The sequence below is a fragment of the Sesamum indicum genome, linkage group LG1 (genome assembly GCF_026168435.1).
Source record: "Sesamum indicum cultivar Baizhima isolate 11 linkage group LG1, ASM2616843v1, whole genome shotgun sequence".
Lineage (NCBI taxonomy): Eukaryota > Viridiplantae > Streptophyta > Magnoliopsida > Lamiales > Pedaliaceae > Sesamum > Sesamum indicum.
Window position 1 is genome coordinate 809,074 of NC_142657.1, and position 16,305 is coordinate 825,378.

At 33.2% G+C, this 16,305-nt stretch overlaps 3 protein-coding genes across 3 annotated transcripts; all 3 read right to left on the bottom strand.

Annotated features, from left to right (window-relative positions):
• Nucleotides 1-3,551: 3,551 nt before the first annotated feature.
• On the bottom strand, nucleotides 3,552-5,265 carry LOC105160485 (chaperone protein dnaJ-like protein). The gene is made up of 3 exons (XM_011077914.3): nucleotides 5,078-5,265; nucleotides 4,846-4,977; nucleotides 3,552-3,832 (listed from the first exon to the last, which is right to left on the bottom strand). The coding sequence occupies exons 1-3, from the start codon at nucleotides 5,198-5,200 to the stop codon at nucleotides 3,746-3,748; spliced, it is 342 nt and encodes a 113-aa protein (XP_011076216.2). The 5' UTR covers nucleotides 5,201-5,265; the 3' UTR covers nucleotides 3,552-3,745.
• Nucleotides 5,266-6,052: 787 nt separating this feature from the next.
• Nucleotides 6,053-8,847, bottom strand: LOC105160563 (pollen receptor-like kinase 4). The gene is made up of 3 exons (XM_011078037.3): nucleotides 7,882-8,847; nucleotides 6,856-7,404; nucleotides 6,053-6,773 (listed from the first exon to the last, which is right to left on the bottom strand). Exons 1-3 carry the CDS (start codon nucleotides 8,540-8,542, stop codon nucleotides 6,106-6,108), a joined length of 1,878 nt encoding a protein of 625 aa, XP_011076339.2. The 5' UTR covers nucleotides 8,543-8,847; the 3' UTR covers nucleotides 6,053-6,105.
• A 403-nt stretch (nucleotides 8,848-9,250) lies between these two features.
• On the bottom strand, nucleotides 9,251-11,667 carry LOC105155936 (sequence-specific DNA binding transcription factor). Its single transcript, XM_011071919.3, has 2 exons — nucleotides 11,003-11,667; nucleotides 9,251-9,875 (listed from the first exon to the last, which is right to left on the bottom strand). Exons 1-2 carry the CDS (start codon nucleotides 11,478-11,480, stop codon nucleotides 9,466-9,468), a joined length of 888 nt encoding a protein of 295 aa, XP_011070221.2. The 5' UTR covers nucleotides 11,481-11,667; the 3' UTR covers nucleotides 9,251-9,465.
• Between the last annotated feature and the right edge of the window lie 4,638 nt (nucleotides 11,668-16,305).

Consider the following 16,305-nt stretch of genomic DNA (forward strand, 5'->3'; position numbering starts at 1 on the left):
ATGGTTAAGTGCCATACACGTGTCTTTAACTTATTTTATTAGACCACAAGCTTATTGGTTTCCCATTACATGATAAATAATACCTGTGGGGTCTTTTATCATACTTTGATATTATATATTAATACTGTATTAATGTATAATTAATTAATCTTTTTTTTTAAAAAAAAATATAAGGTAAAATTATAATGGATTTATTTAAAATTTATCATAGTTGTTAATACCCCTTTATTATTTAAAAAATTATAAATATTTCACTAGGAATTAACAGTCATCTAAGAAATGCCCCCTACAATAGCTGCCACACACGAGGTATTTGTTAGACGATTGTTAATTGTATGAGGATGTTTATAATTTTTTAAATAATAATAAAATATTTGTAATTATAACAAAACTCAACGAGGACAATTTTGAATTTATTATTTTCAATTAAAATATAATAAAATTGATGCGCCTTCCCGTATTCATCTTAAGAGCCTTAAGAGCAAGATGGTAGTAGTAGGCCTCCAGCTGAACAACCCAGCAACTACAGTCCGACTAGCCCGTAAACAAGGGTCTTTTAGCCATAGAGCCACATTAGCTTTACTAACATGATAGACCTAAGGAGAAAGTTCATTTCAGCAAGCCCAGGTAGCATATAGTAAGAACTCCTACACACACAAGTAGCTGAGACGTCATAGTAAAAAATCTCCAACAAACTCCTAAAGATCTGGCTGTGATCCAAATTATAATCAGCAAGTAGCAGATCCAAGAAATATAGCCAGACTTGACAAGATATAGTAAAGCGGTTATATCTCAGTTAATATTTATCCGAATCATGAATGAAGTTTATGAAAGATACCCAACTTGTGTAGCTTTCCAACGGCATAAGCCACTCGGAAACCAGCCTCCGAATCTTGCTCTACAATCGTCTATAAAACGACGCTTTATGCAGTCATTTTGGAGTGACATCTTTTCATCTATCAATCACACTCTTACTCACACTTTCTCTCCACTTTTAAGCTATTTTGAGTTTATTATACACAAATTTAATCACAACTTATCATATACTCATTCAGATTCAAGTTTTTCGTTTGTTTTATTTAGTAAGAACATTACTGACTTAAATACCAAAATATTAACCTCTCTTTACAGATTAGCCCCTTTTTTTTTTTCTTAGAATTTTTGAGAAAAATTTTCAACTATTAAACTGTTGTTGGACCCGTTTACGCATAAAGTATGTTTAAGTGGAATAAGGTCACTAAACAAACATGCACAAGCAGTTTCCAATCAATTCTTTTCTTAACTAATTTGATCTCTTCTTAGCTCACAAACGAATCAAAGGCTGACTCATTGTTGCATACCAACACAATTTGACCAACATTTCATTTTCAATTACATACCATTCATAAAAAATAACTACTTAACCTAACTTTGTTCCATTTTTCGATATTCGATTCTGTCCCACATTGAAAAGTGCTCTGCGATCGTTATTTTCTCATACGCATTCCTTCATGAATCAATTTTCAAAATAAATATATCCATATTATAGAAAAATTTTAATTCAGATTGAGTTTGTTGGAATTTGAATTAATTTTCTAAAAAATATAATACATTTGTCGCATGATTGACGTACAATTTAGAGAAAATGACCAATCACATGGCATTTATGTATTCTGTGATTGGTTTGGATAAAAAAAAGAATCGATATGTAATACTATTACATTTATGCTAAGTCAAAAGTATAATGTCTTACTTGTTTACTTTTCAACACACTAATATAACAAAAAATGTTAAACTAAAATACAACAAAAAACATAATTTAATGATATAAATACTCATATATTTAATAAGATTTGAACTTATATTCTCATATTTATTTATGAAACATTAAAGTAAGACATGGTTGATGATTAAGTTAAGACATGCTTGTATAAAGTCATTTTAAGAATATCAAATGTTTGGGCTAATTAGGCATTGATAAGGACACCTTCTCAATTAGCCCCCTAGAAACCCACTACTCTCACTTTATTTATTTAATTAATTAACAACTTTGACAACCAAAAAAGTCCACCTTTAGTGCACAAACACCTAAATTATATTTCCAAGGAAGAATTAATTTATTTTTTTAATATTACCATTCAATTACAACATGGGTTTATTGCAATTTATTTTTCTTTTGATACAGTAAACGAGGAAATTACCTTTTTATAAAAAATAAGAGGGTAAATTGTTGCGTTTTTAAAAATACAGAGAGGTGGATTGTTAATTTTTTTTTAAGGAGTAATTTGCTCATTTGCAATATCACAAGGGAATTGCTTGTATTTTTTTCTATTACTATATGAAAACATCAATACGTTTATACTGGAATATGTATTGAAAAATAGTAGACCAGAAACTACTATTAAATAAGATAAATATGAAAATAGATAATATGAACTCAAAATCTGAAGTAAATAATTTTGGAAACAATAATAATTAATATTATTGTAATAAAAATATACAATAATACAAAAAAATAATATAACTAAATGGTGATATCAAGAAACGTGGACTACAGAAATACCTAATTAATTTGGGAAGACATGTAAATGTAAGTGAGTCCTCTTCCAACACAAGTTTGCACTTTTTTCACATTAGCAAAATGACAATTACATTATTAAATATTGTACCTAATTTCAACTACTAAAAAGTGAAATAAATAGTTCTATTTTATATAAATATTAGAGTTCGGTGCATTTTACCTTCTTGTGATATTACAAATTATTAGATTATTCTCCTTATAAAAAAAAATAGTAACAATTTACTGTCTGTATTTATAAAATAAAATAATTCATCTGAAATTGCTTCATTAGGTAAATTGTTTTTTTTATAAATTTATATAGTATAGAGATATAAATTCAAAATATTTTAATATGGACCTTTTGATCTTAAGGAAATTATGACCTAATGGTTGTTACTATTTATTCCATAAAATCTAAAAAGTTTAAAATTTGAACCATTAATTTTCATAATTTAAAATTCAAGAATTTTAAATAGTTGATCACATTACTATTCATTTAACACAAATCAAATAATTATGAAAGTACGGACATACACGACGAATCACTCAAAAAGTTAATGGTGTTATATCATTTAACCAACAGGTGTTGAGTGTTCAATATTTCAAAAAAATGCGAACTCGTATTTAGCCTATTTTCATATTACAGGGGTTTTTCTGCTTTTCCGCTAAAACACAAGAGGTCTGTATTTTTAGCCCAAAAAAATAAAAAATATGAAACCCTCCAATAGTTAAGAATTCAAACTTTTGTATTTTTTTTCCCCACAGTAGGTGTCCTGACAATTCAGGGAGGGAGGAAAATAAACCCCTCTCGACAAGTGAGACTCTGAGGCTTCAAACCCTTATTAATTGGTAAGAATCCATCTCCAGATCCAAGTCGCTTACAAATGACTAACGAGATTCAGACGAATCAAATCAATAATACATCAGATGTGATACACTTGTCATGTAATTGGTTATTTTTTAAAAAATTGTACATCAATCGCATAACGTATAGATTGTATTTGTCAGATAATTGATTCAAATCCGATCAAATTTGATATAGATTAGAATTTCCCTTGATAAGACACGTAGGATTTTACGAATATTTTACACCAAATGAATTATAGTGCAAAAAATGAAGATTAAATGTGTGATTTGTACAAAAATTGTCAAGAAAAATCCAATCTGCAAAATAAAAGAGATGGTTGAATGCAAACTCTTTTGTGGTCAAAAGGTGAACTCCTCTCCATCTGTCTGATCTGGAAATGTGACGCATTTGTAGACCTTGCATTTTGAACACAATACGCTTCCGATCTGCAAATAATGTCACTCTACTTAACATTCTCCTACTTCTCTTCAAACAACAAAAGTCTGTTGTCATAACTCTCAATAACATACAAACTACACTAAAATATTAGGGGTAATTACTCTCCCATCTTATGAGATTTTGTGCTTACACGTAGATTTTCTGTAGTTTGGGAAATTACATCTAGCATTTCTGAAGTTCGCTTTCATCTAACAAATAAATCCATCTGCTAGCCAAATTCACCAAATTTGCTGATATTGTATAAAAAAAATTGAATTAAAATTGATGTTTACCCCCGATTCACTTGTTACTGACTTATTGCAGGTCAAATAATTTTTTTATGACTAAATTACCCTTATAACGGTGAAGACATATCTCTTCTCATGCATTAATGCTTGAAGACGTATGAAGGTGATTTGATCATAAAAAAATGTATTTGACCTATAATAAATCATAATGAGTCAATCGGAGGTAAAAATAGATTTTTTTTTCTTTTTCTTTTTGTTAATATGAGCAAATTTGGTGAATTTTGACTAATTGAGAGACTAATTTGTTAGACGGAAGCAAATCTTAGGGGTGCTGGATGTAATTTCCGAAACCACATTGGGTTTACGTATAATTACACCAAACCTCATGGGAGGGGAGTGTGATTATCCTAAAATATTATCATAATCAGATCAAAAAACAAATATGTCAGATCAATTTACATTTAAATAGAGATTGTTTCATTTGAACGACCACCTTAGTTATGGATCGTTATAGGTGATAATTACAGGCAAGCCTTATGTAGCTTGAGAAATTGTATTTAATACCACTGAATATGTTGCAATCTATCAAATAGATTCATTCATTGTCAAGATTCATAAAATAGAGGACCAAATATATTTAATTTTCTCAAATTAGGGACCAATTTGAAATTTTCATAAAATAAAGGACTAAAAATGTTGAAAGTCCTATCCTATGGATCTAAGTATGTAATTTTTCCGAGAGATTGTAAATGAAGAAGCTTAACCATACTTACAGCTCTACAAGAAGGGCATCTACGGTAGATCCTGTTGCTCTCTGATTTCACATTGACCTTTTGCCCTTTACAGAACTCACACAGCAGCCACCCTCTCCCACTGCAACACTCGCACATAATCCCAGGATCCACCTTTTAAATGCAAAACCATGATGTAAGAACTAGAGTTACTTCCAGTAGGCAAACTCTCTATGATCATCAAGGACAAAAATGTAATTACACTCCGTATTACCTGTTGTTGAACTGGGATGCAGTGTGGAGGCTTGGTTGAGTTATTACATGGAAATATTACTTGTTTTGTAGGAAAGTTGAGTTTCAAAGTGTTGGTAGTAGCAATGTTCATAGAGAGAGCCATAGCTTATTTTTTGGGCAAGAGTTCTCATCACATCAACACCACACCCTTTATCTCAATCCATAGCCACTCCTTTGTGGTCCTATAATAGTCCCCTGTGTCTTTTTTATTACAAACTTGCCCCAAAACTACGCTTTTTGTGGTTATAAATATGCCTAAGGAAAGTTCAAGAATCGTGTATTTTGAATTTAGAAGAAAAAAGAGAGGACCATGATGCCTTAGTCTATTGGTTAAGATTGAGGTCTCATGAATAAATTTGAGGTCGTGAATTTGGGTTCCAGGACGTGTGCGTATTTGTTGCACTTTATATAAGTTTATTGTAATTTGTTTCATATTCTTAACTATATCTATGTATTGATTGAACCAGTATATTATTCACTTTATTAAGACATTGACTTAATCATGTAATTGCCTCTTAAAGAAGAATGAGGCTATTGTTCAAATGGAGTGAAAAGGAGGAAGAAAAGATCTTGGATCATTACAACATAAATCATAGTTTTGGCCATTGTCCTCAGCTCATAAACAAACTGTCTATATAAACTTTATAAAAGAATAACACAATTAGAACTTTTTGATAATTATACTTATACCCTTGAAGTTTAGATATATTACTTAAAAAATCCCTCAATTTTTAAAAATAGCACCACACCCTTTTCATTCATGTTTCACATTACAGATTCCTCTCTGAATACCACAGTCAGGAATGAATCTACAATTTGGAAAACATGACTATTGGGGTGTTAGTATAATTTTCTAAAAATGATGGATTTTATTCATAATATGCACAAATATCAAGGAGCGTGGATGCAATTATCAAGAATTTGCAATAAACAACATGTCTACCTGATCAACTAGTGCAGAAGTAAACCATGTGGACTAAATTGTTGCCACCATTTTCCCAAAAATTTTCATGCTTTAGAGAATGAGAAATCATCATCAGTCATTGCTCTGGAGGAGTACAAATCCCCCTCACTTGCATAAGAAGAGTAGTCATCATCACTATCCCTCTCTTTCAACTCTTCAATCTTCTCAACTGCCTCTCTAAATCCCCACCTCTTCTCCACATTCCACTCACAGCAACACATCCCAATCTTGAGCAGCCTCAGCATCTGGCCTTCCCCGTTGCGTGCTAGGCTTACGTCCTTGTCGAACACCTCACCGGTCCATTCTTCCCTCACAACAGAGTTAACCCAACTAGCCAAATCAGCACTAGGCCCTCTGCCTTGCTTCAGATAGTTAGCCGGGAACCGGCCTGTCAGCAGCTCTAGTATTAGTATCCCTAGGCTCCATACGTCGGTTTTCCTTGTTACCATGTCGTTTTGCGTGGATTCAGGAGACTTGTAGGCCACCATGAATTCTTTGGCATGGTCCTTGTTGATCACTGGTGCTAGTGCATAATCAGCTAGAAGGGGTTCATATGTTGCGTCGACAAGAATGTTTGATGACTTCAGGTGGCCGTGAGGCAGAGTTAGCATTGGGAGTTCTTTGTATAGGTAGGCCAATCCCCTTGCAACACCCTTGATGATTCTTAAGCGCATCGGCCAGTCGAGCAGTGGTTGGTTAGGAGTTCTTTTGCCTGTTGATCAGGAGGATTCAAACGTGTTAAGTTCGTGTACATGAAAAATCTCATCATCTATTGCAGAATTCATATAGCTTACCATGAAGCAGACTAGCCAGGCTGCCGTTTTCGACAAAATCAGTGATCAGGAGCTTTTCTTCTTTCCTGTAATAGAAAGCTATAAGAGGCAGTAGATTACGGTGCGTTAGCCTCCCCAGCCGTCTCATGTGCTCATAGAATTCTTCTTTTCCAACATTGCTCATGTTTCTGAACCGCCTCACGACGTACGTCTGGCCGGTGAAAAGCACGGCCTTGTAAGAAGAGCCGAAGCTTCCACTTCCCAAGACTTCAGCAGATGCCCTTAGCAGCTCTTCCAACTCAAATTTCTGCGTGTCATTTCTCACAAAGTACAGTTTTCCATGTTCACTGTTCTTGTAAGTTACGGTACCCTTGTTTGGCTCTTCTGTTTGGAGATGGTCAACTGATTTTTCATGTTTTAGAGGCTTTTGGCGCCTACGGTAGAAGACGAAGAGTACTATGAAGGCTGCTAATGCCAATACCACCACAGCAGCTATGATGATCGCGATTTTCTTGGTCGAATTCTTTCTTTTGCATGGATCCAGTGGCTCACCACATAGGTTAAGATTTCCTGATTGACCAAACGTTGAAAAACAAGAAAATATATGAGAAGTTGTTCTTTTCATCTTCTTGATTGATTACTCACTTCATCAACTGTTTGACCCTGCATTAGGTTGGCAGTGCCTTATAAACAACGTGCAGACCAATTACTTGTTGAGCTATCATCTTACTTAAAGGATCTAATATTATCTATCTTTCAAATTATTCTTCTGATGTTTACTTTACAACCCAGATCTTGCAAGATCACATGTGACAGGCAGAGAATCCTTAAAGTGCAATGCAATACAGAAAAAATATACTTCCAGTTGCAGTTGTTTCATGGATATTTACTTGTTAAACATAAGTTCTGACTAAAAACAAACATGAAAATCATCAAATGAACTGAAAGCCTTGGTGATCTTCTTGAAAATCATCGAAAACCTAAAAAAAGAAATCAAGACGGGTAAAGATAAAACAGATTCTTGATCACAAAAGTTTAAAAACCTACCAGAAAATGAGCTTGCATTCTGGTCTCTGAGTGTGTTCGGTATCGCCCCCTCGAGCTTGTTGTTAGAGAAATTCACTTTCAAATCCGCCTGCCAAAAGTCCGGTATGCGCCCGTTAAACTGATTATCCTGAAGCTGCAAGTCCACCAGCCTAGGCAATCCCAACAAAGACATAGGAATTTTCCCCATAAAAGAGTTATCTCCCAACACCACTTTTGTCATAGCCCTCATCCCTGAAAAGGCATCATCAGGAATCTCACCACTGAAGTTATTATTAGCCAAGAACAGACCTCTCAGCTTTCCAAGCTTGTTTATGTTACTTGGAAATGGCCCTGAAAAGTTGTTGTTCATAACACTTAGGCTGCGAAGCGGCAGTTCTGATAGTGAGTCAATGTCAAGTTTTCCTCCTAGCCCCATCCCTTCAAGCTTTAGTCCCCAAAAAGAATCATTCACACACAAGCAGCCATTCCAAACAGGGGTGTTCCAAGAACACAACTTCTGGACCGGTTCTCTCCAATTATCGAGCATGGTAACATTAGTCAGAGATTCTTTGAACTTGAGGAGGGATTTGGCATAGGCCGTGTCGTCCTGCGATGATGCTGGGATTGCACATAATGACAGCATCAAGAGGGTGATGAACCAAGAAGGAGCACTACGATCCATGAAAACCTTAGTGCTCTTAGTTGGATGAGGGTCGAAACAATGGGAGAATCAGATGAGATGATCAAGAACGTTTTGTAGAGAGGAGGGGATGATACGGTTGAAGATCAGAAAGATATTGGGGTGGTGGGATTGACAAAGTCGGCCAGAAGGATTAGCTGTTCTTGGCCGGCTTATTTGTTTAAATTATGGTTTTATTTCACTGCAAGTTTTGGAAGTTGATTGAATTTCTTGGTGGAGTGGTGATAACTAGTTAGAATATATATGGTATTTTGACTTGTTTTTCCTTGTAAATGGTGATGGATTATTTTGCCTTAGTTATCGGTTCTGTGCTTGTTCTTTCAAGTGGAACTATCACATAAACTTGCAATATCACCGATAAATTAATGTTAGAAAAAGAACAGTACTTGATGAGAAACATGTTGTACCCATCTTTGCCGATGATTCCAATTTTGGGCATTCAGCCTATATATGATCTGTAAAATGTCCTGCTTTGTATTTTTCTTTTTTGGTTTGTAGGGGAGGGGGGAGGGGGTGGTGATAATCCCACTATTCTTTTGTCCATTTTATATCACCTGCTTGTCCTTTCAATTAGTAAGAACCAAAAGATTTCTTTTATTTCAAGAAATGGTTTAAGACATTTCTTTGGTATTAAAAAAGCCCAATTTTCATGTCAGTTTTCACTTGAGAAACATAATAGAACATAGGTGATGAGGTTAAACTCTGCAACTCTTCAAAGCTTGTTAAGAGTTATCACATACATAGGACAGTACATGCTAAAATTCAGCACCCCAAATAACCACCTTTCCACCCCCAATACATTCCCAGGACCCTTTTTGAACCAATTTGAACCAAAAAAATGATTTGGAGGGTACCAACATATTTACAAAATGCAAGAAAATATACAAATGACAGAATAGTGTAAATCAGTTGCATTTCTGGACTAAATCACAAAGCTGGTTAAGAGTTGCTGAAATCTTTCCGAGACAATCAATAAGCTTATCACCTTGGCGTCTAGTAACATCAATTTGTACAGCATCAGCATTCTTCAAATCCGACAATTTATAGTCTACATCATCAGCTAGGTTCCCTTCCAGTATGGCATTAATACGTAGTGCATTCTCCCACAGCACTGTAGCCATTATTTGCTCTTTCGCGTCTGCATTAGTCTCGTCGACCGCACTTGCAACGATGTTTTTATTTGTGTTTCCCACATTTTGATTTATGCTACTCGATTCTTCATGCTTTATCTTTGCACTGGTGAAGTATCCCCAGGGATTTAGGGTTTCAAGTTTCCGCTTTTGACGCTTCATCCTACGCCTTTGCTTCTTGGAACCTAATAATACAAGATTGACTTAAGATGAACATGCTACAGATATTGTAAAGGTGCATTTACAAGAGTACAGAGAACAGTGCTCTTGATGACATCTACCGCCATTTCTGAATGAAGATAAAATATTGAGAGAACTAGACTGATGCGACCAGGGCACAAGTTGGGAAGAATTCATTGTCACAAATGGAATTCCTCGAACAGCCAAGCCCTACCAGAGCAATGATACCTCCTTCAAAAAGGCCAATTTATGCATATGTATATATACACACACACACACATATATATCAGTCTCTAAAATAAGTTTCTCAAATAAACAAATTTTATTTCTTTTAAGTCACAAGTGACCATCCGAACAGTTAGTTCCCCTTTGGTATAAGAAAACTGTAACCACCTTAATCAGTGCTCAGCTTACATTCGCAAGCTATGTAAGTGCATCAGACAGCATTCCAAAAATGAACATTTGACTAGTTTGTCCTCGATGAAGGAGACATCTGCCATCATACAAATTCTATTAATATGTAATAGGTTCAGCAAGTTGGTCCAAATCTCCAAAGGAACGATGCCTTTGGAATTACTAAGAAGTACAACAATGACACATGCAGAAACCTAGAACTTAACTAACAAGAATCCAAACTTCTTTGCTCCCGGCATCCTAGAATTACGTGATAACAAAATACACCTTTTCAAGATAATCCCAATCACCCAAATAACTGTTGCATCCAAGTCATAACATGTGAATTTAAGGCCAACTGCAATTTATGTATTTAGAAAAGAAGCTGTATGATTTCTTGGAATGCCTCTATTTCTTACCAAACAAACAAAGAGGGATGCTTTAAAGAGCTTCCAAGATTTTAGAAACTAATAAGGGCTTATGCATACCGACTCTACTAGAAAAAAGCAGCAAATTCTAAGCACAGTGTTACAATCATGCATTCTACCAAGTTGCTTCCTATAAATTCCACCTCATGTTCTTCATTAATTGGAATCATTCGAAAACTAAACTATGTATACCATCATCCTTATTCAGTATTTTCCAAGTAAAATAAACTATCACAATTCACAAGCAACAACGCCTACATTGTACCGTGCTCATATTTATACAAATTTGAAACTTGACCAAAAACTATTACCCGTTTCGAATAAGAACTTGGTCACACGGCCCTGAGCTTCCGGGTCGGAGTCCGGGTCAGTCTCCATAACTACTTGTTCCTCTTGCTCCTCCGCCGCAGCCGCCTCCTCGTCCTCGTCCTCATCCTCCTCCGCCTCGACACCACCATCGGCATTCCTTTTCACCCTGGCACTAACACAGCTATCAATAGCATTGAACAGCTCGAAGGGAAACGACCCATCTGCGGCCGCGTCGTGTTTAACCCGTCTGTACTCACCCAAGAGTGCGTCCCACTTACGCTTGCACTGGTTCAAGTTCCTGTTCACGTCAAGCGCGTTGCAATTCTCGACGATCTGCTGCCATTTCTGGAAGGAAGGGAGAGTGGCACCCCACTCAGATTCGACGGCGTTGATCTCGTTGACAAGAACTAGGGATTCTTCCACCGTCCAGTCGGGAGCTGCCTTGGACCGCGTGCGGTGCGATCCCCTCGGTTCATCCATTTCTTGAAGCTTAAAAAGTGCAAATTTCTTCAAGAATTCAGCTACAATACCTGATAATAATACCTCTGATTCTGAACATAACAATCCCCTCCACAATTATGAATTATTTCTTTACTATCGACAGCTAACTTTACCTACTTTCTTTTACTGCGCCCCTATTCTTACAGGTGTGGGAATAGTTCTTCCTTTTCTCTTCCATAATTTTCCCAATTCCTAGTAGATTGAAAATACAGTAACACCTTTATAAATTAATACTCTATAAATTAATAAACTCTCTAAAATAATAAAATCTTCCGATCCCGACTTGGGCCTTTGTAAAAAATCATCAAATTCGATAAAATAATAAGATAATAATTTTTCAGAAAATTCCTTTATACATACTAGGTCCCATTAAAACTCTAAATTAATAATTCATAAATATTACAATTATAAATATTATGGTAATTTGCTAAAATATGAAGTTTGTAATGCTTTACGCATTTGATCATTCATGAATAATTTTACGATGCCTTTTAGATGATAAGATATGGTGGGTTGTTATGAATTATTTTATTTTCATATTGAGATTTATATAGTATATGTTTCATTCATCATGTATGAATATATTTAATTGGCTATAATAGTTATTTAAGTGCAACGAATTAATGTAAACATGTATATATAAGTAATTTCAATGAATTGATACATGCTTCTATGAATATAATAGTTAATTGTATACAATGAATTGATATTATACATAAATATATTTAATTAGTTACAAAGAATTGATTGATGCATGAATATAATCAATGAAACATATATGAATTCAGTTATTTTAATACATATGTACTAAATTTGATAAATTTAAAAAGTCTCTCTTTTAATTAATAAAATATTAATTTATCGATAAATTAATATCTCTCTAAATTAATAAAATTTCATGGTCCCAAGGTTATTAATTTATAGAGGTTTTACTGTACATTATTTCTTTTATATTGCTCAATAATATTTATTAATATTTATATTACAAGATTTTATAATTACAAAAGTTATATATTATTATAAATTTATTTATAATAAGTATTAATAATAAGATATGAAGTATATGTTATAAGTATACAACATGAATAGTTTAAATTTTTAGATATTTTATTAAATATAATATAAAGATCGTTACATACTTATATTTATTTTACCAAATATTTCCTATAAGTTTAAAATATTATAATATGTGTTCTTATTTTTAATGTGGGCAATATTTTTTGTAAATAATAAATATTAATTGGATATCTAATTCATAAAAAAAATGAAAATATTAATATATATATATATATATTGTAAACTTAATTTTTAAAATAATATTTCTTATGTAACAAAAATTATGTGTGCATTATTTTTTTCCTTAAAATTTCATTATTACCAAATATATAAATAAGTGATTAAAAAAAATTATTTAACTTTTTGAATGTTTATTGATATAATTACATATGACAAAAATTATTTTAATTTTTCAAAATTACATTTTTGTTTTGTTTTCTGAATTATTGTATTCCATTTATGTTATTTTTGAGAAGCTCTACAATATGGCTAGCGGAATTGGGGAAAGGATTGGTTCAGGAAAGACTTTGGGCCTCAATTATGTGCAATGGCCCACAATCCATTATATAAATATTTGGACCTCAATTATGTTTAATGGCCTATGGCCCATTTCTAAACTTCTTGGGCCTCCTTCACAACTTAACTATGCTGGATAATATTTTTTCAAAATTTTTAAAAAAATATACTATTTGACAATATATATATATATATATATTAATTAATTGAATGAGTTAAAAATATTTTCAAAAATAAACAAAGGTATGAAAATTTATTGAAAAAAGAGTGGTGGAAATTGACAAGAGAAAAAAAAAATGTAAAGTTGATATGAGCCGTAAGGTTGACGGATCGGATAAAATGGTTGGACAATGGGCTTGCTGATATTGAGCCTAGGCTAGGTGCTGCCTAGCCAACAAGGCGACCAAGATCTATGTGCTAGTCTTCTCGCCCTCCAATAGTAAGTGGTCAATAGGATTTCGGTATGCTAATGTTGAGTAAACTGAATTTGACTCCATGGCATGATTTAAGTTGTACTTAATTCCTTGGTCTTGGATCAAGGTGCACTGTCAGGCAGGTTAACCTAGGCCTAGTAGAAATCAGCTCAAAAAAGTTCGATTCAGACCCATAGCCTACTATTTATGGCTGGTCTTATGCCTTTAAATGGATCTCAATTGGGTCTATTTTTAAATTTAGCTCTACCTCATGGATCAACCTGTTAGAATAAGTGACTAGAAAGTCAATTAAATTGACTATTTTATAATTTATTTGAGTGTTTTCTTTTTATTTTATAATATTGAATTAAATAAACAAGAGTAAGTATTCATTTGGCCTTATTTTGTTGTTCTTACTCTTGTAATTTTCATAGATTGCAACAAAGCCCATAAATCACTAATCAACCAATGAAGTTGGGTAGCGCATTTGATGGCAACTTGAAACCAACTTTCGAGGGTTGCATCTGAAATGTTCCAAGTCGAGAGTCTCGAGAATAGACATCGAGGATTCTATTAAGACTTGCACTGAATATTGCGTTCATGTGATGGTACTGTGTTTCATAGGTGATAAACATATGACGTCTATGCAATTTTAGTGGGTGGTTGACAAAGGTTGTCAAGCCGACTGAACTGACTCATAGGGAATCGTCATATGGAAGTCTGTGAGGCTAGGTCGGTATGACTTGAACTCCTTGTCTTCGATAGTATGGGATTTAGTCCTCAAAATTGAGGAATCACACAGTCTCATATATGAGACAACTGTATCTAGGGCTTGGTAAAAGATGATCATGTTCTGATTTGGTTATTATAAGCCTTGTTCCAGTGCAGTCAGAACATGTATGAAGACTGGTGAGTTCCAAGAGAGGATACGTCGCCTATCATGAGATGATAGCAATCTCCTATGTCTTCTGATGTGTGTTGCGCTCCTAGGAGTCTGTGGTCACAGCTGGTGATCAAATATAGGAAAGTGCTTTTCTATGTTGATCAAGTAGAGAAACATAATCAAAATATTGAGCATAGATGTTTAGTCCAGGATGGGAATCAATACATTCCATACCCTAAACTAAGATCGGGAGATGGTTGATGGAAGACCCTATCCGTATGGCACTCGGTAGCTTTAAGGTTGATGCCATTTTCATCTATTCTCTAATCCATGGACCATTGCTAAACGACCACCTATGGTGACGGGTGCTTTTGGATTAAGTATTAATCGAAAGTGATTAATTAAATATAATTTAATTAATCTAGCGCAAAATATTTGCTAATTAAATTGTGTTGACACAAGCCCAAGTCTAGCTGAGGGTGAACCTATAGAGTCACACAAAACATTACTCAATGAAGTAGTAGAATTAATTATAAATCAATTCTAAAAGGAATGAATTAATTTAAAGAGTTTAAATTAATTCAAAAGATTAAATGATATGATCATTTAAATGGGAGAACCCAAAATTTAATTAATGAGATATTAAATTTGGGCTAGGTTTAATTTATTTGATAAGATTAATTTTAATTGAATCGGTTGGATTTTTAATAGGATAAATTAGTTAGATTTTTTACTTGTAATTTAATGAGATTAATAAACTAGGTTAGGCTCAATTATTTGATGAATTAATTAATTGGGCTATAAACTAGGATTTATTTAATATGATCAAATAAATTCTATTTGAGTTTTCAGGATTGATTTGATTAATTCTATGGAGGCCCAAGTTTATGCGTTTAATTTATTTTTGAATTAAGCCCAATAGGATATATATATATATATATATATATAGCCCTAGCTTGAATATATATATTTATATGTGACGATTATATATATATGTGTGAGATTGAAAGAATGAGAGAGTTTTTGCTTGAGTACTTACGGTACTAGTAGGTTGGATTGATCCCAGGTATCAATAATAGTTTAGACTATATAATGAACTTAATCACACAAAAAATCTGAACAAAAAAAAAAAAAATAGTTTAGACTATATAACGACCTTAATAATATTTTGACTAGTAATAACCTTATAAATTCAAAAAGGATTTAAATAAACTTTGAGAAAAAATAAACAAAGAGTATTAATGAATTAAAATACTCAAAACTTATAAGTAGAACAATAAAATAATTTTTTTAAATAGTTAATTTAAAAAAATAAAATAATAATTATATGTCATGTATTATTAGAAGTAGAAATGATCCAACAAATCTGGCTCAGGTAATCCTGTAAATATGGGGCAAGGTCAAACGCCTTAGGACCTAATAATGTGTGATCAACGACGTACACTGTCCAGATTCAATGTATCTAACCCTAAAATTTATGAAGTGAAATGTTTGATCTGGTTTTGTAATAAACGCTTAATCCTTGTGTCGGTTCACAGACAAGATTTCAACCGCTTACCGTAACGATTTTACTGAACATAAAAACGTCCAGGTTCAATGAACTTTCACACTGCTTGCTTGGACACTATTTCTACACGCGTCGTTGATATTATGACTCAATTTCAAATGCATCAGATCATGTAAATTAATTACAATTAATTAGGTTTTGGTAAGTTTAATATTTAATTAGGTAACCTATTTCTGAAATTCCCATTTTTATTTAAAAATAATTATATTCATATCCATTTCAAATTAAATCAGTCAAAAAAGATAAAAGAAAAATTAGTCTCCCCATTTTATAAAAAAGGTTTAGATTATTTAATATGATATAAAAATATCAAAAAAATTGACAATTATTCAAAATCTTTGAAATATTTAAATTAAATTTGAAAAATAT

Coding starts and splice junctions, on each gene's coding strand:
- LOC105160485 (XM_011077914.3), bottom strand. CDS start 5,200: ATGGCTCTCTCTATGAACATTGCTACTACCAACACTTTGAAACTCAAC. Junction 4,978..5,077: donor GCATCCCAGTTCAACAACAG/GTAATACGGAGT, acceptor TGCATTTAAAAG/GTGGATCCTGGGATTATGTG. Junction 3,833..4,845: donor GATGCCCTTCTTGTAGAGCT/GTAAGTATGGTT, acceptor CATTATTTGCAG/ATCGGAAGCGTATTGTGTTC.
- LOC105155936 (XM_011071919.3), bottom strand. CDS start 11,480: ATGGATGAACCGAGGGGATCGCACCGCACGCGGTCCAAGGCAGCTCCC. Junction 9,876..11,002: donor CAAGTTCTTATTCGAAACGG/GTAATAGTTTTT, acceptor TTGTATTATTAG/GTTCCAAGAAGCAAAGGCGT.
- LOC105160563 (XM_011078037.3), bottom strand. CDS start 8,542: ATGGATCGTAGTGCTCCTTCTTGGTTCATCACCCTCTTGATGCTGTCA. Junction 7,405..7,881: donor GAATGCAAGCTCATTTTCTG/GTAGGTTTTTAA, acceptor TTGGTCAATCAG/GAAATCTTAACCTATGTGGT. Junction 6,774..6,855: donor CCTGGCTAGTCTGCTTCATG/GTAAGCTATATG, acceptor CCTGATCAACAG/GCAAAAGAACTCCTAACCAA.